The sequence below is a fragment of the Colias croceus genome, chromosome 7, assembly GCF_905220415.1.
Source record: "Colias croceus chromosome 7, ilColCroc2.1".
Lineage (NCBI taxonomy): Eukaryota > Metazoa > Arthropoda > Insecta > Lepidoptera > Pieridae > Colias > Colias croceus.
This window is the reverse complement of record NC_059543.1, coordinates 808,065-835,220: the sequence shown is the minus strand read 5'-3', so window position 1 is coordinate 835,220 and position 27,156 is coordinate 808,065. Positions and strand designations below refer to the sequence as shown.

The 27,156-nt window shown below is 37.0% G+C and overlaps 3 protein-coding genes across 7 annotated transcripts in view; 1 reads left to right on the top strand and 2 right to left on the bottom strand.

The window, feature by feature from the left end:
- The window catches only part of LOC123693081 (moesin/ezrin/radixin homolog 1), a 46,438-nt gene extending 26,819 nt beyond the window's left edge, over window positions 1-19,619 (top strand). For 2 of the 3 annotated variants that reach the window (XM_045638034.1, XM_045638032.1), the window contains 10 exons: window positions 10,500-10,622; window positions 11,491-11,661; window positions 12,170-12,381; window positions 12,793-13,053; window positions 13,355-13,460; window positions 14,837-14,971; window positions 15,634-15,780; window positions 16,343-16,576; window positions 17,087-17,259; window positions 18,292-19,619. In XM_045638034.1, the coding sequence (XP_045493990.1) occupies window positions 10,500-10,622; window positions 11,491-11,661; window positions 12,170-12,381; window positions 12,793-13,053; window positions 13,355-13,460; window positions 14,837-14,971; window positions 15,634-15,780; window positions 16,343-16,576; window positions 17,087-17,251 (1,554 nt within the window). In that variant the 3' untranslated portion in view covers window positions 17,252-17,259; window positions 18,292-19,619. The remainder of the gene's footprint in view (window positions 1-10,499; window positions 10,623-11,490; window positions 11,662-12,169; window positions 12,382-12,792; window positions 13,054-13,354; window positions 13,461-14,836; window positions 14,972-15,633; window positions 15,781-16,342; window positions 16,577-17,086; window positions 17,260-18,291) is intronic. The other variant, XM_045638033.1, reaches the window with a different exon arrangement.
- Window positions 19,620-20,470: 851 nt separating this feature from the next.
- Window positions 20,471-24,245, bottom strand: LOC123693389 (histone-lysine N-methyltransferase PRDM9-like). 3 transcript variants are annotated; one of them, XM_045638464.1, is made up of 7 exons: window positions 23,862-24,245; window positions 23,384-23,737; window positions 23,023-23,277; window positions 22,617-22,729; window positions 22,323-22,486; window positions 21,588-21,740; window positions 20,471-21,111 (listed from the first exon to the last, which is right to left on the bottom strand). In XM_045638464.1, the coding sequence occupies exons 1-7, from the start codon at window positions 24,030-24,032 to the stop codon at window positions 20,990-20,992; spliced, it is 1,332 nt and encodes a 443-aa protein (XP_045494420.1). In that variant the 5' UTR covers window positions 24,033-24,245; the 3' UTR covers window positions 20,471-20,989. The 3 variants fall into 3 exon arrangements, with proteins under 3 accessions (XP_045494420.1, XP_045494421.1, XP_045494422.1); XM_045638465.1 differs by having other exon boundaries at window positions 23,384-23,695; XM_045638466.1 differs by having other exon boundaries at window positions 23,384-23,529; window positions 23,862-24,010.
- A 377-nt stretch (window positions 24,246-24,622) lies between these two features.
- On the bottom strand, window positions 24,623-27,156 carry LOC123693320. The gene is made up of 7 exons (XM_045638365.1): window positions 26,771-27,156; window positions 26,183-26,486; window positions 25,970-26,066; window positions 25,746-25,853; window positions 25,327-25,434; window positions 24,845-24,904; window positions 24,623-24,719 (listed from the first exon to the last, which is right to left on the bottom strand). Exons 1-7 carry the CDS (start codon window positions 27,090-27,092, stop codon window positions 24,678-24,680), a joined length of 1,041 nt encoding a protein of 346 aa, XP_045494321.1. The 5' UTR covers window positions 27,093-27,156; the 3' UTR covers window positions 24,623-24,677.

Here is a 27,156-nt window from a genome sequence, read left to right as displayed (position 1 = left end):
AACTAAGAAGCTGTGTTTATCTTATAATGTACCAGATGGCGTGCACTAAAAATCTTACATATTTATGAAGCATGTGGTGCCAATGTGAGTGTACAAGGTTCGCTCGCTAGAGTATTCATTTAAATGCTAATTTTAAACACTTTCATATTTTTGAAATTAAACGAAACAAAATGACTGATTCAAATAGCGATTTATTCAGTATAATTTTTACTTGAATTGTTTGAATGCGTTCCAGGTAAAATTGTTCAGAGATTTCTCTTGGACATCGATCAACTAAGATTAATCTTCTATCATACAACATTTTCTATTGGTTGTAACAATTTATTTCAATTCCATCAATCCCATTTCTTTAAACACAGCTATGGGAACTGTGACGAAATTTCGTAATTTGATAAGAAAAAAGAAAATAACCGGTTGGTTATGTTTTATTGCCTATTAACTTTCGTCTTTGTTTTGATAAATATTCATTCGCCCTCATTCCCTACTTCGAATCCTAAAACCACAGCTCAAGACGTTTCATTCACATTTGTGAGTATTCCGTGTATCATTCACAACGGTTGATAGACATCATCGTATGACGTTGCCAGTTATGATATCCGACACCGTAAGTCCTCTGGCGTGTTACGCGACGGTGGACGTGCAACTATGTCCCCTGTCGCACACGATACGATTTACATGCATATGAATATTTTGATAAGTACACGCTTGCTATGATTGTGTAACGTTTTGACTCACGGGAATCGCGTTTGCAGAATATTGGTCTGTAATCTACAGACTATGCAATATGATGCGGGTATTTGAATGTGGATCGCAATGAAATTTTATGTTTACAAGATATGGTAGCTATTGTTGGGCCTTCTGATTTTATTCATAGTATTTCGTCAGCTTTTTATCCGTAATATTGTTACTTGCTATATTTTCATCTTTTTATTTATCTGCAAACGTAAACGAGAATAGATACACTTTGTTAACGGACTCTTTGAGTCTACAACTAACCTGGCTTCAATTTAATAAATCAATCACTTAAATTTCCTTTCATTAGTCGTTACTTTCAATCAGCTTTATATGGCATTAGGACGTCCTGTAATTAACTCGATAAGGCCATCGAACGTTGTTTAAACTTTAAATACGTTAACTGTCTTCTGTAGTTTTACTATTAAACTTTTATTATTTATTGTGTAATCGTTTCGTGTTATGACGACCGATTGTCAACGCTGACACTTAACCTAAAGAGGCTCTGTTAATATTGTGGACGTCAGTTTTTTATGACTTGGCGTCAAAGACTGTCTTTGTGACGTCAATAGAATTCGCAACCAGCAAACCTGTTTTAAGTTCCATTAAAGAGGGGCAATTAGAAATTTTGTCTTCAGTAAAATATTCATCTGTGTAGATTTTCACGTAAATGATATTAATAGCGTGAGACATGCTGCACAAAATCGGTCCCGGAATGGTAGTATATTCTAAATTCATTATATCATCATTTGGAAGCTGGAGATCCAATCTAATTGATAGGATACAAATACCAAACTGTATCTACATATTCGGTAATATTGAAACATAATGTGATGATAATAATTGTCAATGAGGCATAACGTCCTCTCAGTATCAAAGTGCTAAACACATCGCACTTACGCAATCTTTGCTGCCTTATGTCACCGCCGTCCTAACACGTTTCAATATAACATATAATTGACTAGTGGTTCGCCCCGGCTTCGCCCGTGGTACCTACATGTTTAAACTATCCTATCTCTCAAGTTGGATCGAACTGCACATGGTGTGCGAATTTTATTATAATCGGTTAAGTGGTTTAGGAGTCCATTGAGGACAAACATTGTGACACGAGATTTATATATATTAAGATAAGATATTGTATTGTGGCTGTTAGAATGCATATAACTACATATATAGTTCTACTATATAGTCTTGACAGATCAAGTCAGACCATAAGCTTATTGCTGCTAACTTATGGCAGAATCTACTACTCTTTGATCTTAGAATCTACTGAATATTGAACCTCACGTAGTTATTTCACTTTTTCTGATTGGATTTCTAAGAAAACATTTAGTTCTGACTCATGTGAATTATAAAAAGGAAAGCCTCCGCGTTTAAGTCGATTGTTCTAGTTTACAAACATTTATAACCAAATCCAAAACTTGAATATAATTACGCCATTTCTCTATGCACACTCGATACATTCTTGTTCATATAAGGGCCGATTTTTCAATGCCCAGATAAACAGTCTAATAACTACCCCTCGAATAGATTTATTCAATTGCTTATCTAACTCATAACGGCTCGCCTATTTTTCAATCGTGATTTATTTGATGAATAACTATCTGACCAAATATTTCCATATTGGCAGCTCTGCTCTTGGAGTGGCGAAACAAACATATTAAATTAGTCAGGTTAGAGCGGGATAGAGTCAACTTGCAATATGTCAACAACCGTCATTATGACTCACGTCAGGAGTGCATTTTAAGTTTATCTTGTGTTCTATGATTGTTGATTATTGTTTTGATTCGAGTAAAGAGTTTTGATTAAATTTGTGTTAAAATTTATATATTTTACGATGGAAACGACATAAAGGCAGCGTCTGGCAAATTTTCAATGGCATGATCATCAGTAGGTACTATCAAAAACATCAATTTCAATATGATTTTAATTGATAATTATTTTATAGAAAGAGGCTTTATTGTAAAAATTCTACGCTCTATGTTATTACATACGAAAATATCCCAAATTTGACGCGTCAGTTGTCAACTCAAACGTCTAATCGTCGAATAGCACGCTATCTGGCCGTTGGAGCAGCAGATAGATTTATTCCTCAAATAACGTAGTTATTCGATAGATAAGTCCTATTCGTCTATTGAAAAATTGAATATTTTGTTAACTGAAGAATAAAGTCTATCTAGCTGTTTATCTGGGCATTGAAAAATCGGCCCTTAATGTTAAAACACATGATTCATCGGAATAGTTCCGGAATGACTGAATAATGACGTTTTCGATAAGCGAATTTATTTTTAAATATAACGCATGCTTAACTTTAATAATTAACTTTATCGGATTCTCTTGAAATGAGTCAATGTATGCAATATATATGGCGGTTGGAATTATGGTTCACCTTGATCCAGTTAAGTTTTCGATCGGGACACCTTGGGACAGTTGATGTAGGTTGTTCGTTTGATATTCTGTATTCGGTGTTTGAATATTGTCTTGTTGAGGAGGGAATGTTATGATAAAGGACGATAAAATTGTCTATTCTATGTCTGTTTAATCTGTCAATTGATTGGCATATGTTTTAGATGAAGATAACTTAACTCCTTAGAAAAATTATTCCAAATTTGTGCACACCTCTAACGCAATATTTGAAACTGATTAATTATCGAAGAGATAGCAAAGAAAAATCAGCACAATGCTTTTATGAATATTGATAAATTCTCACTAAGAATATCAATAGAAGTCTTGTATCGATATCTTGCAGGCGTTGCAAGGTTGAGCATTATTATGTAGGCCAAATCGCAACGACACCGTTCAATATAATATAACAGTTCCACGTAAAGACACGCTATTGGCTATGTTTTTACCTAGTTACGGTTTTATTATGATGATGATTGATGAAGAATGCATATATTTTCATTAATAGAACAAGAATAAAAGACAAGTATTAGGCTCACCAAATTTCCACTACCCTGGAAAGAAATAACAAAAACAAAATGCACACAAATATGTTTTTTTCTTTCCTTAATAATAATTTATTTAATATTTACGGCAGTCCTAATATAACTTCTTCTGTAATAGACAATGTGCGTGGGAGAGCATCTAATAATAAGTCTCCAAAGGGATAATCGAAAGATTTGGGCGAACCAAGGATAGGATTTTTCCGAAGTATATTGTTTGTAGTTAAACAAATTGCATAGATACCATAATTTGGCATTTTTTAGTTAACGTCAATTAATTAGAGAGACGTCTTAATAGTGAGTTATCAAAAAAAAGACGTGTGGCACTCGGGTCTGCCGCGGTAAAGCTATTGCATAGCATGCCTTAGAGCCACACCTCCGAGCCCGTCGGAGTGGGCAGCGTGAGGTTTTTTCGTTACGGAATTTCTCGATTCGGTCCCCGTGCTCAAGGCCCGCGGTAGAAGCTATGCAATAGCTTAATATAGCTATAATTTTTGTCAATATGAGATTCTCGAGGACAATACAGTATAAAACAGTGCGCTTACATCATATTATAATATATCAAGATTATCTCGGAGAGTCGACGAAATTTATAACAATAATTGTTGACTAATTGACGCATGTGGCTTGATGAGATCACTGCTTGAACGTCCTATTTTTCAACCGACTTCAAAAAAGGAGATTCTCAATTCACTGCATTTTTTTGGGTTACCTTAAAAACTTTCTGATTTGTATTTGTAAGCTAGAAACTTCTGGTTGGTTTTATTGAAAAAAAATTTCCAGTTCCGACCGTTTCAATGTGGTTTGGTATATTTTAAATTTTAAAAGCATATTTGCATAGAACTGTGTTATATAGAACATGTGTTACACTTGGGTTTTCCTTGCCATAAGTGAAACTAGTTTTCGATTCTAAATAGACGGATTATAGCGCTCGGATTGTTTATATTAATACATAGATTTATGAGGCTCGATATTATGATTTATTTATTAATGCAGATATGGAATCTAGTTTGACACGTATGTATTTGCTGACTCATGGAGTGTTTCTTGTAGGTATGGAGGAATAAGTAACATATGGTAACAGTATAATAGTAAATAGAGTATATCATAATACGTGATATAATACTTGATTCAGAATGGTTGTTGTTGCTAAGTAAGTGGTTACGTATCGTATTTTCGAGTTCGTAGATTAAATTTTTTGGCATAAATTAAGATATTTTTTGTTGTTTTCAAAACTTGTTAATTATAATTGTTGCTATGCTAACTTGATATTATAGTGAATGAATAAATGTTTCTTTTTAATTAGTTAGATGAGTAATATAATATCTGAGCCTTAATATGTAAATCTACTTCATATAAAAATATTACTTGATAGTCAATATGTTTCCATCAATGTAAACTGAACCTGCACAACCTGACGCAGCAGGCCGGGTCATTAACCACCGGACCAGTGGGGTCCATTACTTTCCCTTGCACCGCAATCGCAAATCTCGAAACACGAGTATAGCGTGTATGTTACTTCTTACAAGTGTTATAAAATGAAAACAGAATTTGAATGGTACAAAACTGTTTTCTATAAGCCTAAGATGAATAGAATAAGATGTCGTTTGCTGGCACGCGAGCGCGCGCACGAAACGATACTTTTTGTCCCATTCTTAATTGTTGTAATGGTGTTGTAAATGCTTAGATCATAACGGCCAGGACTAATAGACTATTTGGATTTCATCACTTACAGATGACGTAGTTTTTATGTGAGTCAAACTTGTGATGATGGGTCACATACCACATGTACAAGAGTGACGGTTTTATATTTTTTATAATTGAACTGTGATGATAAGTCATCACCTACCTAAGTTAAGACTTAGGTACCTATATTTCTCGTAGATATCATCATATCTTAGAGGTGACGCGCAATTACGTCATCACCTTCAAGGTACATCTATCGTTTTTTATACAAATTCTTCTATCCATCCGTCTCATGATGCAAACATCGAAACTAATTAGCTGAAGCCCATGTTCATTCATTTGTTGGTTTCATACGATGCGCGGGCAGCGAGGCGAGACGATGCGTCCGCGTAACCCCGTTCCCACGAGTCACCACCAGGTGGCGGTGGTGACCCCGACCAGCTTTTGGTTTGCGCGTCCTTGACTGCCTTCTAACGATGAAATCGGCGAAAGGTCACGCGAAGGTCACGCAGCCTCTGCCGCTACCGCCTTATCTTAGATAACAATCCTGTTTTTATGTACTTTCATTCAACATAGTGAAAGTGCATTTAACATTTCATTCAAGAGAAAACAAAATACCATACGCGCGTCGTTCCAACCCATGAGATGGTTGCGGGATTAGATTCCTTCAAGGAAAACGATTGATAAATGAATGAAGTAATTGCGGTAAGTGCGTCAGGTGCGATACGATGGAGATAGTGGGTGGGCGAGCGAGATGGCGATAGGTTTCGCAGCTGCGTCCGTCCGGCGGCGCGGCGGTCGGATGCGGCGCGCGCGCTGCGACGTGCAAAGTGTATCGTTGACGAGTTTCTCTCGGTATTGACATACGCAGTGGAATTTACGCAGTTTTGTGGAAAGTGTGTCTGGCGCATTGTTTGGGATGCAAACTGATGATTTCCTCGTTTCTTTTACTGTTCCGTTTGATGTTACACTCCATGTTGTTTTTTAGCGCATTAAATGTATAAACTGCAGTTGTCTTATTTTTCTAAGTCTCATCTTATGAATACTTATAAGTCAATCATCCCTTGTAATTAGTAAAAGTGTGAAGTGAAGTCCCATATCCCTAGTGGGGTAAGGGGCAGATGCATTATACATCTGTTTCACTGATCGATTTTCTTTAGGGACAAGTAGGTGATCAGCCTTCTGTGTCCTACCAGACCGAGACATTTTTTTTTCTTCGTCCCCACCGGGAATCGAACCCAGGACCCCTCGGTGTTACGCTCACGCGTCAACCACTGTACCAAGGAGGCGGTCGATGTGGGCATTAATTATTTTAATTATAATTTATAGTGCTTCTTTCACTTTTAAGTTATTTGACCTGAGGTAGAAAGAAACAAAGTAATGTGTGTAAATACCGATTATGGTTTATAAGTGCATCTTGCATGTTTCCTGTAATGAGGGCGAGGTCAATAGATTCTTGTTCGATTTGAATAGAAAAAATCGTTTATTCAAAGTATGGTTATTCCGCAAATTTATGTTAAACAATATTCTGTCTTCTCAACAAGAAAATAACTGATTTTTTCATATAAATTTTATTGTTTTTACATATTCAATGAGTGCCTGTTAGATACCTAATTCCCATTCAATATACGAAATAACATTTTGCAATGCGCACAAGAACAGGTGATTGCACTGTTCGATACGTTTAATTAAAATGGCTTTGATAATTCCCAATAGATAGCATTATATTTATATTCTATGACCAATGAAAAAGTCAATCAATCATGAGTGCACAGCTTATCAGATGTATCGTTGAACTCTTGCATATTTTTATAAGAACCAATTGCTTAAAATATTCTCAAAGCTATACAGATATAAAAAACCGACACACTATACAATGAATACAGGATTTAGAAGATACATATAAACACTACACAATTACCTCGGCTACCAGTTCGACAAAAAACCGCGAAAATGTATATAAAAGTGTCAGAAGCAACGTCCCAAGAACAAACTGATGTATGTATATAGGACATAGGTACAGATGATGCAGACCCATGTTTAGGAATGTTCGCACAGAACAGCTGATTGTGCTAACGCGGTCGCGGGTTCGTTGACCGTACTTTCGCTCCCACGAGCCACAGTGAGCTGCGACGTTGGCGTTGCTCAATGCTGCCTGGGACACGCTAATTCGTTTTCCACTACGAGCTGTCAGGACCACAGTCAAGACATTCCTTGTAGGGTTAGGCTCTAGGACGTAGAGTATACACATTACGCTAGGTACGCGCTCTAGGACGTATACCGGTTTAAGAGCAATGCAAATGTCAAAATATTAATGCAAAACTATCGAAATCGTTTTTGGTAATTCTAAGATAGCTCCTCGGCCCTCAAAGTTTCTATTAGCAACTTTGAAAGCCATTATTAAAGCACTATTAATTATTATCAATTGAAGATAACCGTTTTATGATAAAATATAACAATATCATTCTGAAAGCACTAATAGATCTGAAAGTAATCGAGCTATTTTAACCCAAAACTTTGAGGCGTTTCTCCAACCAACAAATAAATAATGATAAATGTTAAAGCCGGAAACGATAGCGGAGAAGACGGTCAAATGCGTAACGACCGCAGTAAAGAAGTTGGTAACCCCGGAGGAGGATGATGAAGAGGCTGCGTATGACCGCGCCGACGATATGGTAAGACATGGTAGCGGGCTAGTTTGGTGTATCGCTAGATCTTAATACGACGTGATAGAGCTGAATATTGACTGGCTAGTGTGGTTTTACTAAGTGATTTGGTCGTTCGAAAACACCTCTCGAAAGTATGGGCTTGAATTCTTGCCATTCCGAAGCAAGGACACAAGGTTGTATATCCGAATTGTAGCTGTCTTATGCTATATGTTTGAAGAATACCTATTTGATTTTCCTTGTTTTATATGACTTTGCAAATTAATTTAAGGCAGTTGGACTATTTGTGTGGTTGGTTATCTTATTTATCTATTAGGACCACTTAAAACTGTAATGGCAGGTTATGTTTTGAGTAATTAATTCATCGAACTATGGTACATGGCCTTACGCCACGGTATCGAGGCGTGACTGAGCACACGAATACCGGTTATTTATGTTTTACGTAAAAATTAAAAAACGATCCGATGAAGTCATTACAATGACACTAGTAATTTTAATCAATATGTTATGAACGCTTATTTCGATAATACTCTTCTGTATCTGTTATAATCTGAGATTAGCTCTAGACTAAAGAAAACCTATTAGAAAATAAGCGGTTCTTAGGAATGTATGAATTACCTCATAGAAAATCGTTATCAATTGGATAAGCATATGTACAGCATATTGTAGTAAAATAATCGTGGGCCAAGTTCCATCTGCAGATTGATATTATCGTTATACTTATTTTGAACATGTGATAATTATGTAATACACAGTTTCTTACTCCCAAAAATAAAAGTTTCGTTTCCATTCAATTCACATCAATTGACGCAATTCGCGGCAAGCAATATAGTATTGTCATATACCACATGACCAGAATATTTTGATAGTGCTACGCAAACGAAAGTGAAATCTGCCTACTAATGATACGTTTTATTAAAATAACATTATGTTTTGCGCACGTCATCGGTAAAATTAAGAAAAGCAATCATGACAAGATGAATGTATCTTTATTACTGTATTAGATAACAAGCTATACATATTTGCTGTATGCTTATTATGAACCTCATATGAATGTAAAGAATTGGTCATGACTCACGAGTTTAATAGCTCCTCTGTAGGCTAAGTAATAATTGTAGTTAGTAGTCATTTATACAGTACATTATCGCTATACGAACAAGCCCTAAAAGGCAAGTCGGTACCAACTTTAAGTTAATTTAAACATGATCGTAAAACACATTGATTTTTTCCTCTAGCTTTCAAACGGACATTTTATTTGTCGACGATTAAAATTTTCAGAGATTATGTAATTGTGTAAGAGCTAGCGCGCAAGAGCAACTTTTGTCCCAACTATTTTGTCTCTCCCATCAACTCTATGGGAAGTTGCGTCGCTACGTGCGCGCACTTTCTTACTAGCTCATAGAGTTGATGGGAGAGACAAAATAGTTGCGGAGACAAAAGTTGCTCTTGCGCGCTAGCTCTAACTCTATACGAAAATAATGAACGAATGTATCTTATACTTTCCGTACATCATAACACCAACTCCTGCTTTTTAACAGCGATTTATGTTGCTAGGTACTAATCTTTTTACACTGTCGTCGAACATTAAATTAAACTTGAGTACATTAATAACGCAAAACAATAAATACTTATCTTCCACGATGGTATCTGCTAAAATCGTTGGCGTCGTCAAGAACTACGTTAAAGTAATTATGTGCATCGTAAAATGGTTATTTTTTATGTTCTTGGATGATTATAAAACTGACGCTGAATTGTAATTAATTGTTGCCTTTTTAACGCTCACCCTGGATCACTTGGGCACGCAACGAAGTCAGGGTCGCTACCGTTCTCCAGATGGGTAAGAGTTATTATAAGAAATGTACTTTTTATTTTATATAATAAAATTATTGAAAACAATTTTCCTGTTGTTATTGTTTAAGATTCTATAAATGAACTTTAAACATTATATCTGGTCCTTCGAGTCGAATGTGTTTGTAGTTCAAAAAGCTTTCTAAATCTGGTTCAATGTTCTAACAATTGTCATTGTTTCGATAAGAGCAAGCAAGACCAAGTCTTAAGTCGTATCACAATGTGGTCAATTAATTCAATTTAACTAATCTCACTTCATTGTAACATTAACTATCTGACCAATGAGCTGACAAAGCGAAATTAATTCGAAGTTTTTTTGTAGCCTATATAGTATTTTTTTTTTTCAGATAAACTTACTATTACAATTTAGCTCCTATGCGCATCAACGGAGACATTGTAGATTTCATCTCCGATAAGAACTTGCACAAATAATTTTATGACATAAATGAAAATGCAAAGCATTGGTTTACTTCCTGATTTTTTTGGTTTATTTTATTAACTTTTTAATTTCATTAATCCCGTGTAGTAGTATCCTCTGTCTCTCCTATGCCCTGTTATATTTCAGTAAGCATAAAATACAATAATTGTACAAAAATGCTAATATTCCACGTATTGTTTCCAGGTGATGCAACAGGACGTCAAGAAGGAGAACCCGCTACAGTTCAAGTTCCGCGCCAAATTCTACCCCGAGGATGTCGCTGACGAGCTCATACAGGAGATCACGTTGAAACTCTTCTACCTGCAGGTATGTGCACAGATAATATAATATATTTAGAAAACAAATATCAGGATAACGACAATAATAATTTGTACAAAAAAATAACTAAGAAATAGCTCCTCCCTACCTTTTGTGCCAATAAAATAATGTTTTGGTGAAATTGATGAAAGATATTTGGTTCTGCAGATTTGGATCTTATTTTTAATATTAAGTAGTTAATTGAAGGTTTATTGATGGGATTTTAATTGAAAACCTCATGCAAACTGATAAACTTTTTGAAATTACTGATACTTTTTATGTTAGTTTACTAATGATACGATTGCACGATATTTAGAGCCAAATTGCTTAATTGCCCCTCCATATTTGGATACTCTGCGTATTTGCATAACTAATGGAATTTTCAACCGCAAAGGAATTTTGTGTGGGTATTTATTGTTGTTGCGTTCTGGTAAATGAATAGTTAATTAAATTCTGGTAGTGCTAACGGTACCTTAATGAATGTAAAATACAATTTGCCTTATAAGTAATGAGAGAAGTCATGAGTTTAATAGTTATGAATTAAAAAAAGTTCAACTCAACTCTAAAAAACTTTGGGCTTTGTTACTAAATTATGATTATTGTTCACATATTATATAAAATGCATATCTATGACAACGTTGAACTAGCTACCTTCCGTTGAATGGTCCATCTTTTCCGAATTATGTTAGTTTTACTTTTACCAGGTACCCTTTAGGATAGTACTATGTAGGATATGTCACTATTTTCCTGAAGGCCAAACCATGTTTTGGTCACGGTCCTAAAGTCTAATTAATCCTTGTAGGTTACAGCATCGTTTTTCTAAAGACCATAAAACATATTTTCCTCAACTAAACCAGATAAAATTCCTCGATTCCAGGTGAAGAACGCAATCCTGTCAGACGAGATCTACTGCCCGCCGGAGACGTCAGTACTGCTAGCATCCTACGCTGTGCAGGCAAGGCATGGAGATCACAACTCGTCGATACATGGGCCTGGGTTCTTGGCCAATGATCGTCTGCTGCCGCAGCGTGTCACAGACCAGCATAAGGTGGGTTTGGAGATATAATTGTGATGAAGATTCGAATGTAAAGTACCCTACTTTTCAGTTTTTGGCGCAGTGTCTTCTTTTAAGGGAATTTTGATCATAAAATGAAATATTATAGGTCAATTGTAAATACAACTGGATTATATACTGTTATTAAAAATCATAAGCATTTTATTTTACGTTGAATTTTAAATTTGTATTTTACCTCTTTTATTTTTTTACGGTATTTTTGTTTTGGTGTCAAACAAATGAATTTGAATGTAATACATTGTCTACGTACATTGATTGACATACATACATCGTCTACATATCAGGATAAGTTATCTAATTTCTAAAAAGTTCTATCTATCTATCTTTTTTGATAAGTTTAGTCTCTTTCTTAGGAGAAAATACGATTTTCGTTTGTAGTTTCTCCGAATCTTCAAGTTCGCATGAATAATAAGATGTTATTTTGAGCCATTTGCCTCTTTTAAACCGCTACATATAATATATTGGAATTCCATCCCACCAGATGTCCCGCGAGGAGTGGGAGCAGAGCATCACGAACTGGTGGCAGGAGCACCGCGGGATGCTGCGCGAGGACGCGATGATGGAGTACCTCAAGATCGCCCAAGACCTCGAGATGTACGGCGTCAACTACTTCGAGATACGCAACAAGAAGAACACCGAGCTGTGGCTGGGTGTTGACGCGCTGGGCTTGAATATATACGAGAAGGATGATAAGTGAGTGTCGTTTGCATTTATCATACTTTGATTGGTGTTTTTGTTATAGCGTAGCAAAACTACAATATACCCAATTATTGTCCTCCGCAAAAAGGCACAAAACATTACTGACCTATTTTTTGACCTATAACATTGTATAAAAAAGGGAAGTCCTATGTCCCCTAGTGGGGTAAGGGGCAGATGCGTTATACATCTGTTTCACTGATCTATTTTCTTTAGGGACAAGTAGGTGATTAGCCTTCTGTGTCCTACCTCGGTCTGGTGGTGGACAATTTATTTAACATTGTATGACCTTATTTAAATTCAAAACATGGCAAGCTATTATGTATATAAATAATAATTGTCCAATTACCATCGTATGTAATGCTATCCTGATTCAACAACGATATATAACCTTTACCTCGTCCACAGACTGACGCCGAAGATCGGTTTCCCGTGGTCGGAGATCCGCAACATCTCGTTCAACGACCGCAAGTTCATCATCAAGCCGATCGACAAGAAGGCGCCGGACTTCGTGTTCTTCGCGCCCCGGGTGCGGGTCAACAAGCGCATCCTGGCGCTGTGCATGGGCAACCACGAGCTGTACATGCGGCGCCGCAAGCCCGACACCATCGACGTGCAGCAGATGAAGGCGCAGGCGCGCGAGGAGAAGCTGGCCAAGCAGGCGCAGAGGTGAGCGCGGACAGACGCACAGACACACGCACGCAACCACGAGCTGTACATGCGGCGCCGCAAGCCCGACACCATCGACGTGTAAACAAACAACCAAAATAATAATATACAATTTAATCTTATGAATTAGTAATGTATCATTTATATGCTCTGTAAAAGCAACCTTCGAGAATATTTTTAAAATAGTGTCGCTTTTTACAAATAAATTTTCATTTATTTTAGGATGTAATTTTACATCCCAAATGATTATAAAAATAAATATATGAATTGAAAAAATTATAACATTGGCTCGTAATTCCAGAGAGAAATTACAACTGGAGATCGCAGCACGCGAAAGAGCCGAGAAGAAACAGCAAGAGTACGAAGACCGCTTGCGGCAAATGCAAGAGGAGATGGAGCGCTCACAGGTAATAAATACTTCATATTTACTTTAAAACTAGCTGCGCTCTGCGGTATCACCCGTCTGGCTCCGCTCCTGTTGGTCTTAGCGTGATGATATATAGCCTATAGCCTTCCTCGATAAATGGGCTATCTAACACCGAAATAATTTTTCAAATCGGATCAGTAGTTCCCGAGATTAGCGCTTTCAAACTCTTCAGCTTTATATTATTAGTATAGATTATAGTCTAACTATGGAAAGTAGAAAGAGAAAATAGACTATGGTTCGGAATTTCAGATAACAGTTAAAGGAATAAAAAGAGAAATAATTCATTATTTTAATATAGCGATTATTTTGATGAAAATTCCATAGTCATCATCAATTTTAACTTAAATGGTGAAGGAGTATCGTATAACATTAAGTAGTAACTTTAACAAAAATTAAACACGTTTATATGCGTGAATGTGTACTGTTATCAAATATGCCAATGCGATTAAAAATAAATTTTGTCAAAATTTAATATCATCGTAAAAAATAAAAATATTTATATATCTGATATGTTTTTAATCATTGCTAATAACGGCGATATCAGATAGCTGCTTGCGTAATATTAACGATTATAAATCAATGCTGTGCTACGAAGTATATAACTAAAAATATATGTAAATACATCATGGTTTTTGAAAAATAATTTTCTTCTACCAAATAATTTTACTTAAAAGAAATGAGATTAAGGTTCTTAAATTCTCAATGATAATAATTTATGTATTAAAGTTTTAAAAATAATTGGAAATGTTACAATAGCATTCCGAAAACTTCGTTTTATTCTTTATTTTCCAACACTATATATTTCAAACTTGCCATTTTCCATTTTATCACACATTTCACTGATCTCTGCACCGCAATTATTTATTTTCACGTCCTAATTATTTCTTATTAGATCAAACAAGGTTATTATTCTCTATTTTCCTACATAAACTTACATCGTATTACCACAAAACAATTTAAATACAGTCTAACTTTAAACCAGGGAGCTGTCACTTTAATAATTGTCTATGTACAATACGACAAAACCGGATTAAATAGAACCCGTGCTTAAAGATAAATCCTGTCTAAAGTTTTTGAAGTGAAACTTATTTATCGGGGTAAATTTAGTGTAACATTTTTTCGTTACGCGTGACATTTTTCCGTTACGCGCCATCTTTTTCTTATCCCTACCACGCGTGGTTCGAAGTATTTCTGTAAAGTTGCATAAAGTATATTATTTTTTGAAAAATAAGGTCATAAAGAAGTTTCACTTCTTACGTGTGTAGTGTGTACACTAGTACACGCACACATTTTTTTGTGGTAAGAGTTAAGACAGATTAGAATTACAATATGCGTTTAACTGTCCCCAATTTTCAGGCGAATCTAATCGAAGCGCAAGAGATGATCCGACGGCTGGAGGAGCAGCTGAAGCAGCTGCAGGCCGCCAAGGACGAGCTGGAGCAGCGCCAGAACGAGCTGCACAACATGATGCAGCGCCTCGAGGAGACCAAGGTATGTCACAGGTTCGGGAAACTTCAAGAAACTTGGAGAAGCAAGATATTAAGATAAGGGTTTAGTAGAGTGTGTGTGTTTTTGGAAATGGACTTTGAATTGAAGTTTATTAGGAATTGAAAAAATGTGGTTGTGTCGGAAAATTTCGTCTACTACTTGACGTTTATTTTGTTGGAATGTTATAGTAGTTTTTGGGCAGTCAAGTTGCGTATTGTTTGTGCATAAAATGTTAATTGTAGTTTTTTCCGATATTTCCATTTTAATAATTTTTATAAACTTATTGATTTTTAAATTATGATATTTCTTCTAGTGACTATTAGAATTGAGAGCAACTGGGTATGAGTGGCTTATTTGAAGCAGCTAATTTACGACCATATTACTTTTGCACAATTCGTCACTTAGAAAGGTTAGACTTATATTTTATACTAGCTGTACCGCGCGGTTTCACCCGCGTGGCTCCGCTCTTGTTGGTCATAGCGTGATAATATATTATAACCTATATTACTCGTGGATAATGTAGCTTTCGAATGGTGAAAGAATTTTTAAAATCGGTCCAGTAGTTTATGAGCCTATTCATTACAATCAAACAAACAAAGTTTTCCTCTTTATAATATTAGTATAGATATAATATTAGTGTCGATCATAATGGACTATTATCCCAGAACATGGAAGCAGCGGAGCGGCAGAAGCTGGAGGACGAGATCCGCGCGAAGCAGGAGGAGGTGTCCCGCATCCAGCAGGAGGTGGAGCTGAAGGACACGGAGACGCGCCGCCTGCAGGAGGAGGTGGAGGAGGCCCGCCGCAAGCAGGTAAACTATAAAAACAAGAATATATATTGTATTGGGTTTAATTGAGAATAGGATCGATTTTGCGCCATTTTGTAATGTTAAATGTGTCAAATGAAACAAATTGTTAATTGACACCTTTAACGAGGATAGAAAGCCGTTTTATTTTGGATCTTTCTATATTTTCATTCAAAATGTTTCTATTTATAATCGAATCGAATAGTAAAATGGCGCTGAGTGTGTCAGAACACAAATAAAAGATTATGTTTATGTATGTGTTTATGAACGGGTAGGATAAGATGGCGCTTATCACTACATTACTATCTATGTGTGTGTAGCACGAGATGCCGGTGTTCATTGCTCCAGTACTATGAATCTTTGTGTGTGTCATTAATTACATATTGTGTCTATGGGTTTAGCACTAGGCGGCGTTACTGGCTGCTACGGTTCTATATCTATATGTGTGTGTGTGTGTGTTAGTAATATATCTATATTCTGTGTTTAACACTAGGCGGCGTTACTTGCTGCTACAGTTCTATATTTATATATGTGTGTGTCAGTAGTACATGTGTACGTGCGTGTGCAGGACGAGGCGGCGGCGCTGCTGCTGGCGGCGACGACGCCGCAGCACCACCACGTGTCGGAGGCGGGCGCGGGCGCGGAGGGCGCGGGCGCGGACGGCGGCTCGGGCTCGGGCTCCGACGGCGGCTCCGAGTCGGGCGGCGGCGACCTCACGCGCGCGCCCGACGACCTGGTGGACCCGCTGGAGGAGCGCCGCACGCTGGCCGAGCGCTCCGAGCGCCTGCACAACCAGCTCAAGGTACGCCGCACCGGGCCGTGCAGGGACACTAACACGTTCAATATTACATGCAAAACAGTAAACGTTACGTATATGCTAAACACCAGGACCACTTGAAACACTTTTTAAACACATACACACTATACTTGATCATACGGAACACTATAGAACACTAACATGCACGGGAAAAACCTCAAACATACAGTTTTCAAGCATTTCATTAGCAAACATCACGAACACACTAACACTTTCTGAAACTCTACAAAATGCAACTAATCATACTCTACGCGTGCTAGAAACGCACACCTTAAACATTCACTTCGAAATACATCAAAATATACACGCTACGCAGTGCAAACGTAAACCAAATAAACACCAAAAACATTACAAATCGATCTTAACATTTTCCACAAACACACCCAATATGTTATCCAAAAAAATAATTCAACATATTCATGACAAAATAGCAATTTACACCTACCCCTCTATCCAAAATGACTCAGGTCTAACATAATGTTATACATTACTCAGGCGCTGAAGCAAGACCTGGCGCAATCCCGGGACGAGACGAAGGAAACGGCAATGGACAAGATCCACCGCGAGAACGTGCGCCAGGGACGCGACAAGTACAAGACTCTGCGTGAGATCCGCAAGGGCAACACCAAGCGTCGCGTCGACCAGTTCGAGAACATGTAACCGGAGCGGTGAGTGACAGATCGCAGCTCATCGTACAACAGATCCGCAAGGGCAACACCAAGCGTCGCGTCGACCAGTTCGAGAACATGTAACCGGAGCGGTGAGTGACAGATCGCAGCTCATCGTACAACAGATCCGCAAGGGCAACACCAAGCGTCGCGTCGACCAGTTCGAGAACATGTAACCGGAGCGGTGAGTGACAGATCGCAGCTCATCGTACAACAGATCCGCAAGGGCAACACCAAGCGTCGCGTCGACCAGTTCGAGAACATGTAACCGGAGCGGTGAGTGACAGATCGCAGCTCATCGTACAACAGATCCGCAAGGGCAACACCAAGCGTCGCGTCGACCAGTTCGAGAACATGTAACCGGAGCGGTGAGTGACAGATCGCAGCTCATCGTACAACAGATCCGCAAGGGCAACACCAAGCGTCGCGTCGACCAGTTCGAGAACATGTAACCGGAGCGGTGAGTGACAGATCGCAGCTCATCGTACAACAGATCCGCAAGGGCAACACCAAGCGTCGCGTCGACCAGTTCGAGAACATGTAACCGGAGCGGTGAGTGACAGATCGCAGCTCATCGTACAACAGATCCGCAAGGGCAACACCAAGCGTCGCGTCGACCAGTTCGAGAACATGTAACCGGAGCGGTGAGTGACAGATCGCAGCTCATCGGTCACCGGTCACCACGACAAGTGCAAATTGCTGCGTTGTTAGTTATATAAGCAAAATGGATCACCGTTTATCAATCTTAACATAACGTCATTTATGGAATTGCTAACAACCATTCAACTAACTTGTAAAATCCGGCTCGAAGGACCACTAAATGTACGACCTCTTGGTGTCTAGGAACATTTCAGATGAGACAGGAATTGTATACATTTAACGATTACATACTTTATTAATTACTATGAATATGATTGTGCGACTTACTCGTACATTTGTGACACTTATTTGATTTGAATTAGAAGTTCCTTGTAAATTTTTAAAATGATGGTATTTGTGATGATAATAATAACATTGTAATTTGTGTTCCAGCAGCGCGATCGGCCCAACAAGTCACCGACGGCGTTCGTCAATTATAGTCTTTGGCTAAGAGTATAGTTGTCCACTTGTAGTGCCAAACCGATCCGAACCACGAACAGACACACAGATACATCGCTTCATATACATATTACATGGGTTACGATGGCTCGTCAAAGATAACAAATACATAAATAACTCTCACTGGCCTCCCGAATATAGAATGTCGCCACTCGTCCAAACGATAACGTATCGAGTATTACTGTGACGAACGTTCAGCGAATGCGCACAGAGTGTGGGGGGGGGGGGGGGGCCGTCCGCGCTGGTGCTCGCCGCTCACTGAGCCGTCGCCTTAGGGCTTGTAAATATTGATTATTACTTAATAGTAATTTTATTTTAGACTATAATGTGCTATAATAACCGAATATCTACCGACGACTATATCGTATTCAAATATAAAATCGAGGCACACTTTGTTTTTATTTTAATGATTAATTGTTGAGCGACTCGTCGCTCCGGCCGTTGGTTAGTTGTAACTGCGTGTGCGAATATGGGACCCTGCGAGCTGCGGGAACACTTGACACTTTCATATCTTATCGCTGTGTTTATATTCAAATTCGTAACGTGTCAGACACAGTTATTTTTGTGGATATATAAAATTTGTACGTTAGTATTGCTCAAAAGTGTTAAGAGTGCCCGGAGATGGGGGGGAGGCGATGTCCCTTATTTATTTTTATAATCATTTATATTTTAGATATAGGAGTTTAGCTTCAAGTGTAATTATCGTTCCGAGTTTCTGATATTATATACAATAGTATGTGTTGTATATTCGTTCAGTTTATTGTTGGTGTGAAATCGGCCCGTTTCCTTTAATTCTTGAACAAAATTGAAGATAGCGAAACTATATTTAATTGTATGCTTATATGATGTGTATAATGTTTTAATTTAAGTGAGTAAAAGGCATTCCAATAAGTAACTATGCGGTGGCGTTTTATTGTGAAAATAGTTGCAATATTTTGTTTGTTTATAAGTGCCATCCGTTGATGTCAGTTCTCTGGAGGCAAAGTACGAAAATTTAATATTTTGGATTTATAAAAACGATATACTTAAATTTTAGATACATCGACCATTCTATACATATTTATAATCATATACATTTTGTAAAACTTTACCTACTTAACATTTGGAATATATTTTATAAAATAAACTTATTAATGGATTCGTACTTTGCCCTCGCCTAAATATGAGTTAAAGAACTAATCTTCATACTAAATTATACAAAACCACGTTGCCTTTCAGTCTAGGACGAAAATTTTTCCAATAAAATGTTTAAGTATAACAAATTGTGTTTTATTTTACTACTAACTGAAATGCCTCTTTTTATCCTGATTAAAGATAACCTTAACAATTTAGAGAAAACAAAATACAATAAGCAATATTTCGTTCTCACTTCTCTCACTAAAACACTACATATTATAATTGTGAATGTTCGCTGGGCAAAAATATTAATTATATGAATACACTATTATATTCCAAGGGATGTGATGCCACCTCGTTACTTTCTATTTTCTAAAGAGCAGTATGGAGCGTAATCTAATTTTTTGAAATTGGTAATTCGTAGCATTGAGGTGAGAAAATATAACGAACAAGATACATACGTTTTAGTTAGGGTCAACTCACACCAAAAGAGCGGCGAAGCGCAGTGCAGCGCGGCGAAGCGCGGAGTAGCGGAGACCCGCGACTTCTCGAGCAGTCGCGGGAATCCGCGCGCCTTCCCGCGATGAATTCACGGGTCGCTCTTTGCGCAGTTGGAATGCTCGCGCGCACAGACGCGTGCGGGGAGCGGGCGCGAGGGGCGGGATATTGCCAGCGGCCGCTCGCGAATGCTCGAGCATTCTCTGGAATTCCCGCGACTTCTCGCGCAGTCGCACGGCTCCGTTAATGGAATTCCACGGAATTCCAGCGGCGCCGCGGGCATCCGCGCGACTCGTTCGAGCTTGTCATGCGATAATAAGTATTATAGTAATGAAAATAAAGTTAAAATTCATATGACACGGAAACTGCGCTCCGCTTCGCCGCGCTTCGACGCTCTTTTGGTGTGATTTGACCCTTAAGGGGAAGTAATAAATGATGTGTCTCTAATGCGACATATAGAAAAAGTTGAGTAGTAGATTTTTAAATAAAATAACAAAAATTAGTTTCATATTTTATTCAATACTGAATTCGACACCATATCAACAAAAGTGGAATATATTTTGGCAAATTACAAATATCAATATCTACTTTAACCTACTTTACATTCACTGAACATTTATCACGAAATGGCTACTGCATAAATACATATGAAAAATACACAGTCAAGAGATCAAATATCCACTACATTGGAATTCCTTTATTATCTTTGTACAATTCACAGACATCATTATTTTAATTAGCATAACATCGAGAACATTCTATTCTAAAAATGTGTTGATACAAAATAAATTTAATATCACTAATACAATATATATTACATAATTATTTCATTTAAAAATTCTATTGATATAATTCCATCATCGTCTCTGAGCTGTCATTTTTCTCGCCAAAATTTTATGGAAAGCTAAAAGTTCATATCCAGCACCATTGTGACTAAGCAATTTTCCCTCTTTGTCTATTATTATCTAGAACGTTCTATTATCCCGTATGTAAACAGCAGATCGCTGTGAAGTAGAGGCTAGGTGGTGTGTTTGATCGTCTTGAGGTGCCGTAAGAGCGAACTCTTGTCTTTAAAGGCGCGTGCACACATGTTGCATGCGTAGTAGCGGTCCGTGTGAGCTACCATGTGCCGGCTTAAACCTGATGAAATTAATAAATTAAATGTAAATATTACATAAAAAAAATCTTGGAAATAGTATAATGCACTCATATAATATCTTATATGTCATACATAAAGATAATACAGATATAGATAATAAAGATATAATACTGAGAATGGAATGATAATGTTTTATGAAGACACCAATTAATTTTTATCTATTTCAATATTTAAGATAGGTATACAACATGACACAGGTATACTGGAGGGGCTATTCATGTAAATTGATTGAAAAGCACTTGATTTTGTGTATTTGATTTGATTGAAAAGCACTTTATTTTATTAACTGAATTAAAAAAAGGAGTAGGTTATAAAAATATTGCCAACTATTATTTTTTATTTCAATTTACTTGCTGTCAATAGGTTTTAAATCATAAAAATGGGAGCTTATCACAATTACTATATTTGAACATAGGAATGAAATGAGTTATCGCAATGTGTTAAGGAAAGTTCATACCAGACGGGTGCAGGAACACCTTGGGGCACTGCTTGCAGCGGTGCAGGGCCAGCGGGCGCAGGTGCGGCGTGTGCTGCGTCAGCTCGTGCGAGCGGAGCGCCGCGCGCTGCGTGAAGCCCTTGGGGCAGCGCGCGCACTTGAACGGCCGCTCCGCTGTGCAGAGATGGGTGTTAGCGCGGCAGGCAGCTCGGGCAGTTAACGGCTGAGCGACGTACAGTCGGTTGTTGACTGCTCGAGCTGTCCCTACCAACCTTGGCTTAAAGCGGTCGCGACTGCTCGAGCAGGCAGTGAATAAATCTCTATAGTTCACCACGTGGTCGAGGCTTCAAGCCGTCAGCCTTAACTGCTTGAAGTGGTCCGTGTACGACCGCCCTTAGCTCGCGTGTGTGCGTTGTGTGTGTTTTTGACGTGACAATGTCTTATAATTCGATAGAGCCGGCTGCACGCCCGAAAAAACATGACTCATGCGGCGTTACCTCGCTCTGAGGTGTTCCATGTAAGGCTTGAAGTGCATGCGAGAGCGCGGAATGAGCGACAAAGAAGCACAATCGTTGTCACGTTCAACTATCGTCAGTAAACCGACTTTTTTTTTATTATAGAGGGTAAAAATACCGTTGAAAACCCTCAGGTCTAGATCTTGGACCTGGTATGTCAGTCTCGATTATGGTCAAATGGTCTGTACCAACTAAATAAACCCTCCTCCTTCAGTGTGTGTATATGTGTGTGTGTCTATACCTTGGTGTGTGAGCTGGTGGCGGCGTAACACCTCCTTCTGTGTGAAGGCACGCTGACACACGTCGCAGGCGTAAGGCCGTACGCCCGAGTGCGTCCGCTCGTGGCGGACCATCGCCGCGCGCGTCGCGAAGTGCTTGCCGCATGTTACGCACATAGCCTTGCCACTACAAATTATTTTTTATTTATACACACACACAATTTGTATATTTGTCTTAGAAAATTATATGACATTATAAAGGCTGTTAAAAATGATTAACTGATAAAGAACATTCTAAAAATCTTTCCAAAACATACCTCAGTATCCCATTGGTGGCATTATAAACAAATTCAACTGTGCTGTTTTTATCAATTTCCCTTTCCGGTTCTGGTTCCTCCGGTTCTTCTTTTTTAGGTTCTTTTTTTGGTTCCTATATAAAAACTAAAATTATTATCTGTGATCCATTGTTAATCTATACAAATATTATAAAGAGGAAAGGTTTGATTTTTTGTTTGTTTGTTTGTATGAATTGAATAGGCTCCGAAACTACTTGGCAGATTTGAAAAATTCTTTCACCATTCGAAAGCTACATTATCCACGAGTAACATAGGCTAGGTTTTATCCCTGAAATCCCACGGGAACGGGAACTATGCGGGTTTTTCTTTGAAAACGCGGGCGAAGCCGCGGGCGGAAAGCTAGTTATTTATAATTATAAATTCTCACCTCATCCTCCTCAACGAGCTCCAGGATAACAGGACCATCGCTAGTTTCCAATCTCACATTCTTGAATGTACGGTCAATGACAACAATTTTTTCATTTGTACTATCCTTTATCAGCACTCCCAGTTGAACGAGGATTGTCGAGAGGAAACTGGTAACATCTTCAGGTATAGGCGGAATGGATTCAGAACTGACTGAATTTAGAAAGTCTAGGCTATCATTTATGTTGTAGGAAGTTGTGACGCTTGGCTCCTGTACCTAAAGCATTGTTTAAACATTTTATCATAGTTTTCTTGTATGAAATAAAATTCAACAAATTTTCATTGATATTAATATCTAGATAAAATTTTTATGTTATAAATACCTGCTCATCCTCAGGCTGGTCTCCAGCACAAGCCGTCGTCTCATTGAATATGTTAATAACTTCCAAGGCATCTTCGTCAGTCAACGACAATATAATCTCATTGTCCTCATCACTAAGATCGTTCACCCCCTCCTCCCCATCAATTTCTGGTAAATCAGATTTGAAATTACAATAATTTTCCAATTTTAACTTTAATTCGGCTGCTTTTTTAACCTCTAGTTCTTTTACAGCTATAAGGTGTGATTTGAGTTTTCTATAGGATAGCATACATTTCTTTTTGAAATCATAATAATTATCTAAGTCCCTGCAGCACTGTGAACATATCATGTTAGGTAAACACTCTTCATTGGTAATCTGCAAAATGATTTGTGATTTCGTGATAGCATGTTTGTTTTATTGATTAGTCCTTCACCATTGAATCTACTTCAACAGACACCCCGATTACTTACGTTGGATTAAATAATAAAAGCATACAAACCTCCAAACCAAGACATATCATTATCCTCATAGGCAGGGATCCACAAAACTTTCTGTCGTCATTATCGAAAATCGTCATAGGATTAATGGGTTTTCGAAGGCAGAGACGACACAACTCCAGCACACCGTCGATGAGTTGATGGTCCGGAGGTTTCCGTGAATATGTTCGCATTCTTTTATTAATTATACTTTGTTTAAAATAAATGAAAATAAAAAATAACCTCGCAAGGGAAAAAGTAAAAACAACATCGGTTTAATTATAACCTAATGAAGCATGTCGATTCTTATCTTAATGTACCTATATACATTTTATCCCAAATGTACTAATTTAATTTATATTTTAAAATAAAATAGAGTAATGCAATCAATAATATTGACAACACAATTGACAATATGTCTGAATGACAATTCCCGTCACATTAATTTCAAATGTCAATCAATACGTTCCATTTTCCACAATTGCTACGAAAATGAATTGATGAAAGCGTTTTAATTACATCTTAATTACATACTATTCATATTATAGGTACCTATTTATGACCACGACTAGGACTGTACAATATTATGGCAAATGAAGTGTATAGATCTTTGACTATGTATTATTTAAAATTACGTTAATTGGGTTTAGTAGAAAAAACAGCTCTTCTTAAATTTTTATCCTATTATAATTTATAAACTAGGAAAAACGTACTGAAAATAAATAGACAGTGACGAAATCATTGTATTTTATTTATAATCTGTGTTTATAATGCATAATAAATACGAAGCTCTATAGAACTGCGGCCGTATTATATTCTTCACGTTTTCTTCCCTCTCTTCAATATAAAATTGAAAATACTGAATACGAAGCTTTAACAATCTGAAAAAATGAAGAGATATATCATAATAAGTAGGTACATAAATGCTATATAATATATGAGGTCAATGGCCCAATCTCAAAAATAAAATAAACAATCCTCTAATAGACAAAAAAATAATAATTACCGAAACAAATGACTGGTACGACATTTTAATAACATTGAAACATTGTATCTCGACGGGTTTCTGTAATGAAAAAACTGAGTTTTAATAATTTGGGATTTATCAATATAAATTTTATTAAACATAGGAAGTCAGGTAAAGTGAATGGCAAAACAAAGTGGACATTTTCATACAATTTTCAATTTTATTTGCCGCAAATGTATCTTTACTAATTATTAATGGCATCTGATGATGGTATTAATTATAAGAGCAATGATAAAATAATGATTTCTGATAGTTTTTTTATTTTATATAATATTAATTTGTGCGAGAGCCTTAGGTGTGGTGTTCACTTTGTCCGTACTTCCCCTAATAATTTTACATAAAAATATTAAATATTAAAATAATTAATATTAATAGAATGAGATAAGATAAACGACAATTTTGTCCTCCATTCTCACAAACTAGAGTAGAGAAACTTAATTTATTTTTAATTGATTAATAACCTGGCTTTGACAAATGGCAACAACTAACAAATTCCTGATGCGAACAGAAGTGGCGCCGCGGCAATGTTGCCATCCCGAAAAGAAAATAGCCGTTGGCAATGCAGCTGCCTAAAATTTTAAAATTGTATCAGAATAAAAACGTACGTTTTGTACCCATTACATTTTATCACTATAATTTAACATTACCAATGTTATAAAATACCTAAAATATCTCTTATGCTATTTGGAAACATAGCATGGAAAATGAGCCGATTTTTCCAAGTAGCGTTTGATGTCCTGCGAAGTAAATAACTTGGCATACTTATTTACTTCGCAACACATCAAATTTTGATGGATTTTTTGATGATTATTATATATTTCGTATATAAAGATTATATAACATGTAGGTACATTGTAAGAGGAAAATATATTAGACTTACTTCAACAGTAATATCGCCAGCATTGCACATGAAGAAACCAGTAGCCATCAAGAGAGATGCGCTCGTTGACAAGGTCGCCAAAACACCCATTAATGTGCGCTCAGAATTCTTATAGAACAAAGATTAACAAAATAGTGTACCTAACTACGTAACACAAAGAAGTATGAAAAATATATGTGTAAAAGAGAAAAAAGTTGTCCCATGAGACTATAAATTCAGCTTACCACCATTTGGAGCATAAGCATGCAAAATACAGTAAAATTGAAAGTAATTTGGCCACTGAACACCCAGCTGCAAATTCGTTGACACTCCCTTACACACCTAAAAATGGAATAAAACCAATAGTTGTTGGTCAAAGCATTGTCAAAGCTTTTAAGCTTTGAAGCTATAATTAATATAATAAGCTATAATCGCAGTGGGTCCATGGTTCTACGTACCAAATAGTATCAGAATGCAATGAAATACCAACTTTCAATGCACGTTCATATTCCTTCTCCTTTTGTTCAAAATTCTCCACATTAACATCTTTAAAAATATCTTCTAGTTTGTAAAAATAGCTTTGTAAATTCTTATACTGATAACTCAACGTTATCGTTAAAGAAATAACTAATACATAGACGGCTGATACACGAAACATGAAAAGCCACCACAGGAAATACACGGCAATCCTTATAAAATCTGGCAATATTCCCCTTTGTTGTACATCCGGCCATGCCAAAATTACCGTTGTGAAAGTGTCGCCTAAAAAAATTTTATCTTTGGGAAAATTCTTTATTGAAAAGCAATTACATTGTTATTTGTGTGGCGGTGGCGATATTTATATATGTACTTCGTAGAACACCTTTATGGCTTAAAAAAAATATATGGATTCAATGTATGATAGCTATACTAAAATTTACACGTTTTCAATATTTTTTGTCACCAATTAATAAATTCAGTCTTCAAATGCTTATTCCTTAAATGGTTAAGTATTCTTTTTAGTAATAAATGGAGGATAAAATTTACGATTTTCGACTACATATTACCTTTTTTAACAACCTGCATAATACCATCAAAAGCGTAAAAAAACAAAGCAGCGCTAAAGCTCATAACATAAAATGTAGAATACAACTTCGCCTTTCTAATCATTTGTGTCTCTATTTCCAAATCGTTGTAGCCCTCTTTTAAAACCACAGAGAGCTTGAATAACAGCTTCCTAATATCCTTCCTGTAATATAAAATGCTGAAGGAATATGACATGAGTATTGGATGAGAAATAGCAAACATAATTTGATCAGATGCCTGCTTATCACTCAGATTTTTTTGCGTGAAAAACGCTATATATTCAGAGGTCATCAACGTAAGCATGAAAAACGTTGAAATCCTGTTGAACAGTGTAAAATATTTTAACGAAACTTTATCCACCCATAAA

What these genes read in the sequence shown, in the direction of transcription:
- LOC123693320 (XM_045638365.1), bottom strand. Translation starts at nt 27,092, where the DNA reads ATGCTTACGTTGATGACCTCTGAATATATAGCGTTTTTCACGCAAAAA. An exon ending in TTGCATTCTGATACTATTTG is followed by an intron (nt 26,067 to 26,182) that starts GTACGTAGAACC and finishes TTCCATTTTTAG; the next exon opens with GTGTGTAAGGGAGTGTCAAC. An exon ending in TTGCCATTTGTCAAAGCCAG is followed by an intron (nt 24,905 to 25,326) that starts GTTATTAATCAA and finishes TTTTCATTACAG; the next exon opens with AAACCCGTCGAGATACAATG.
- LOC123693389 (XM_045638464.1), bottom strand. Translation starts at nt 24,032, where the DNA reads ATGCGAACATATTCACGGAAACCTCCGGACCATCAACTCATCGACGGT. An exon ending in ACCAGCCTGAGGATGAGCAG is followed by an intron (nt 23,278 to 23,383) that starts GTATTTATAACA and finishes ACAATGCTTTAG; the next exon opens with GTACAGGAGCCAAGCGTCAC. An exon ending in GCCACCAATGGGATACTGAG is followed by an intron (nt 22,487 to 22,616) that starts GTATGTTTTGGA and finishes AATAATTTGTAG; the next exon opens with TGGCAAGGCTATGTGCGTAA.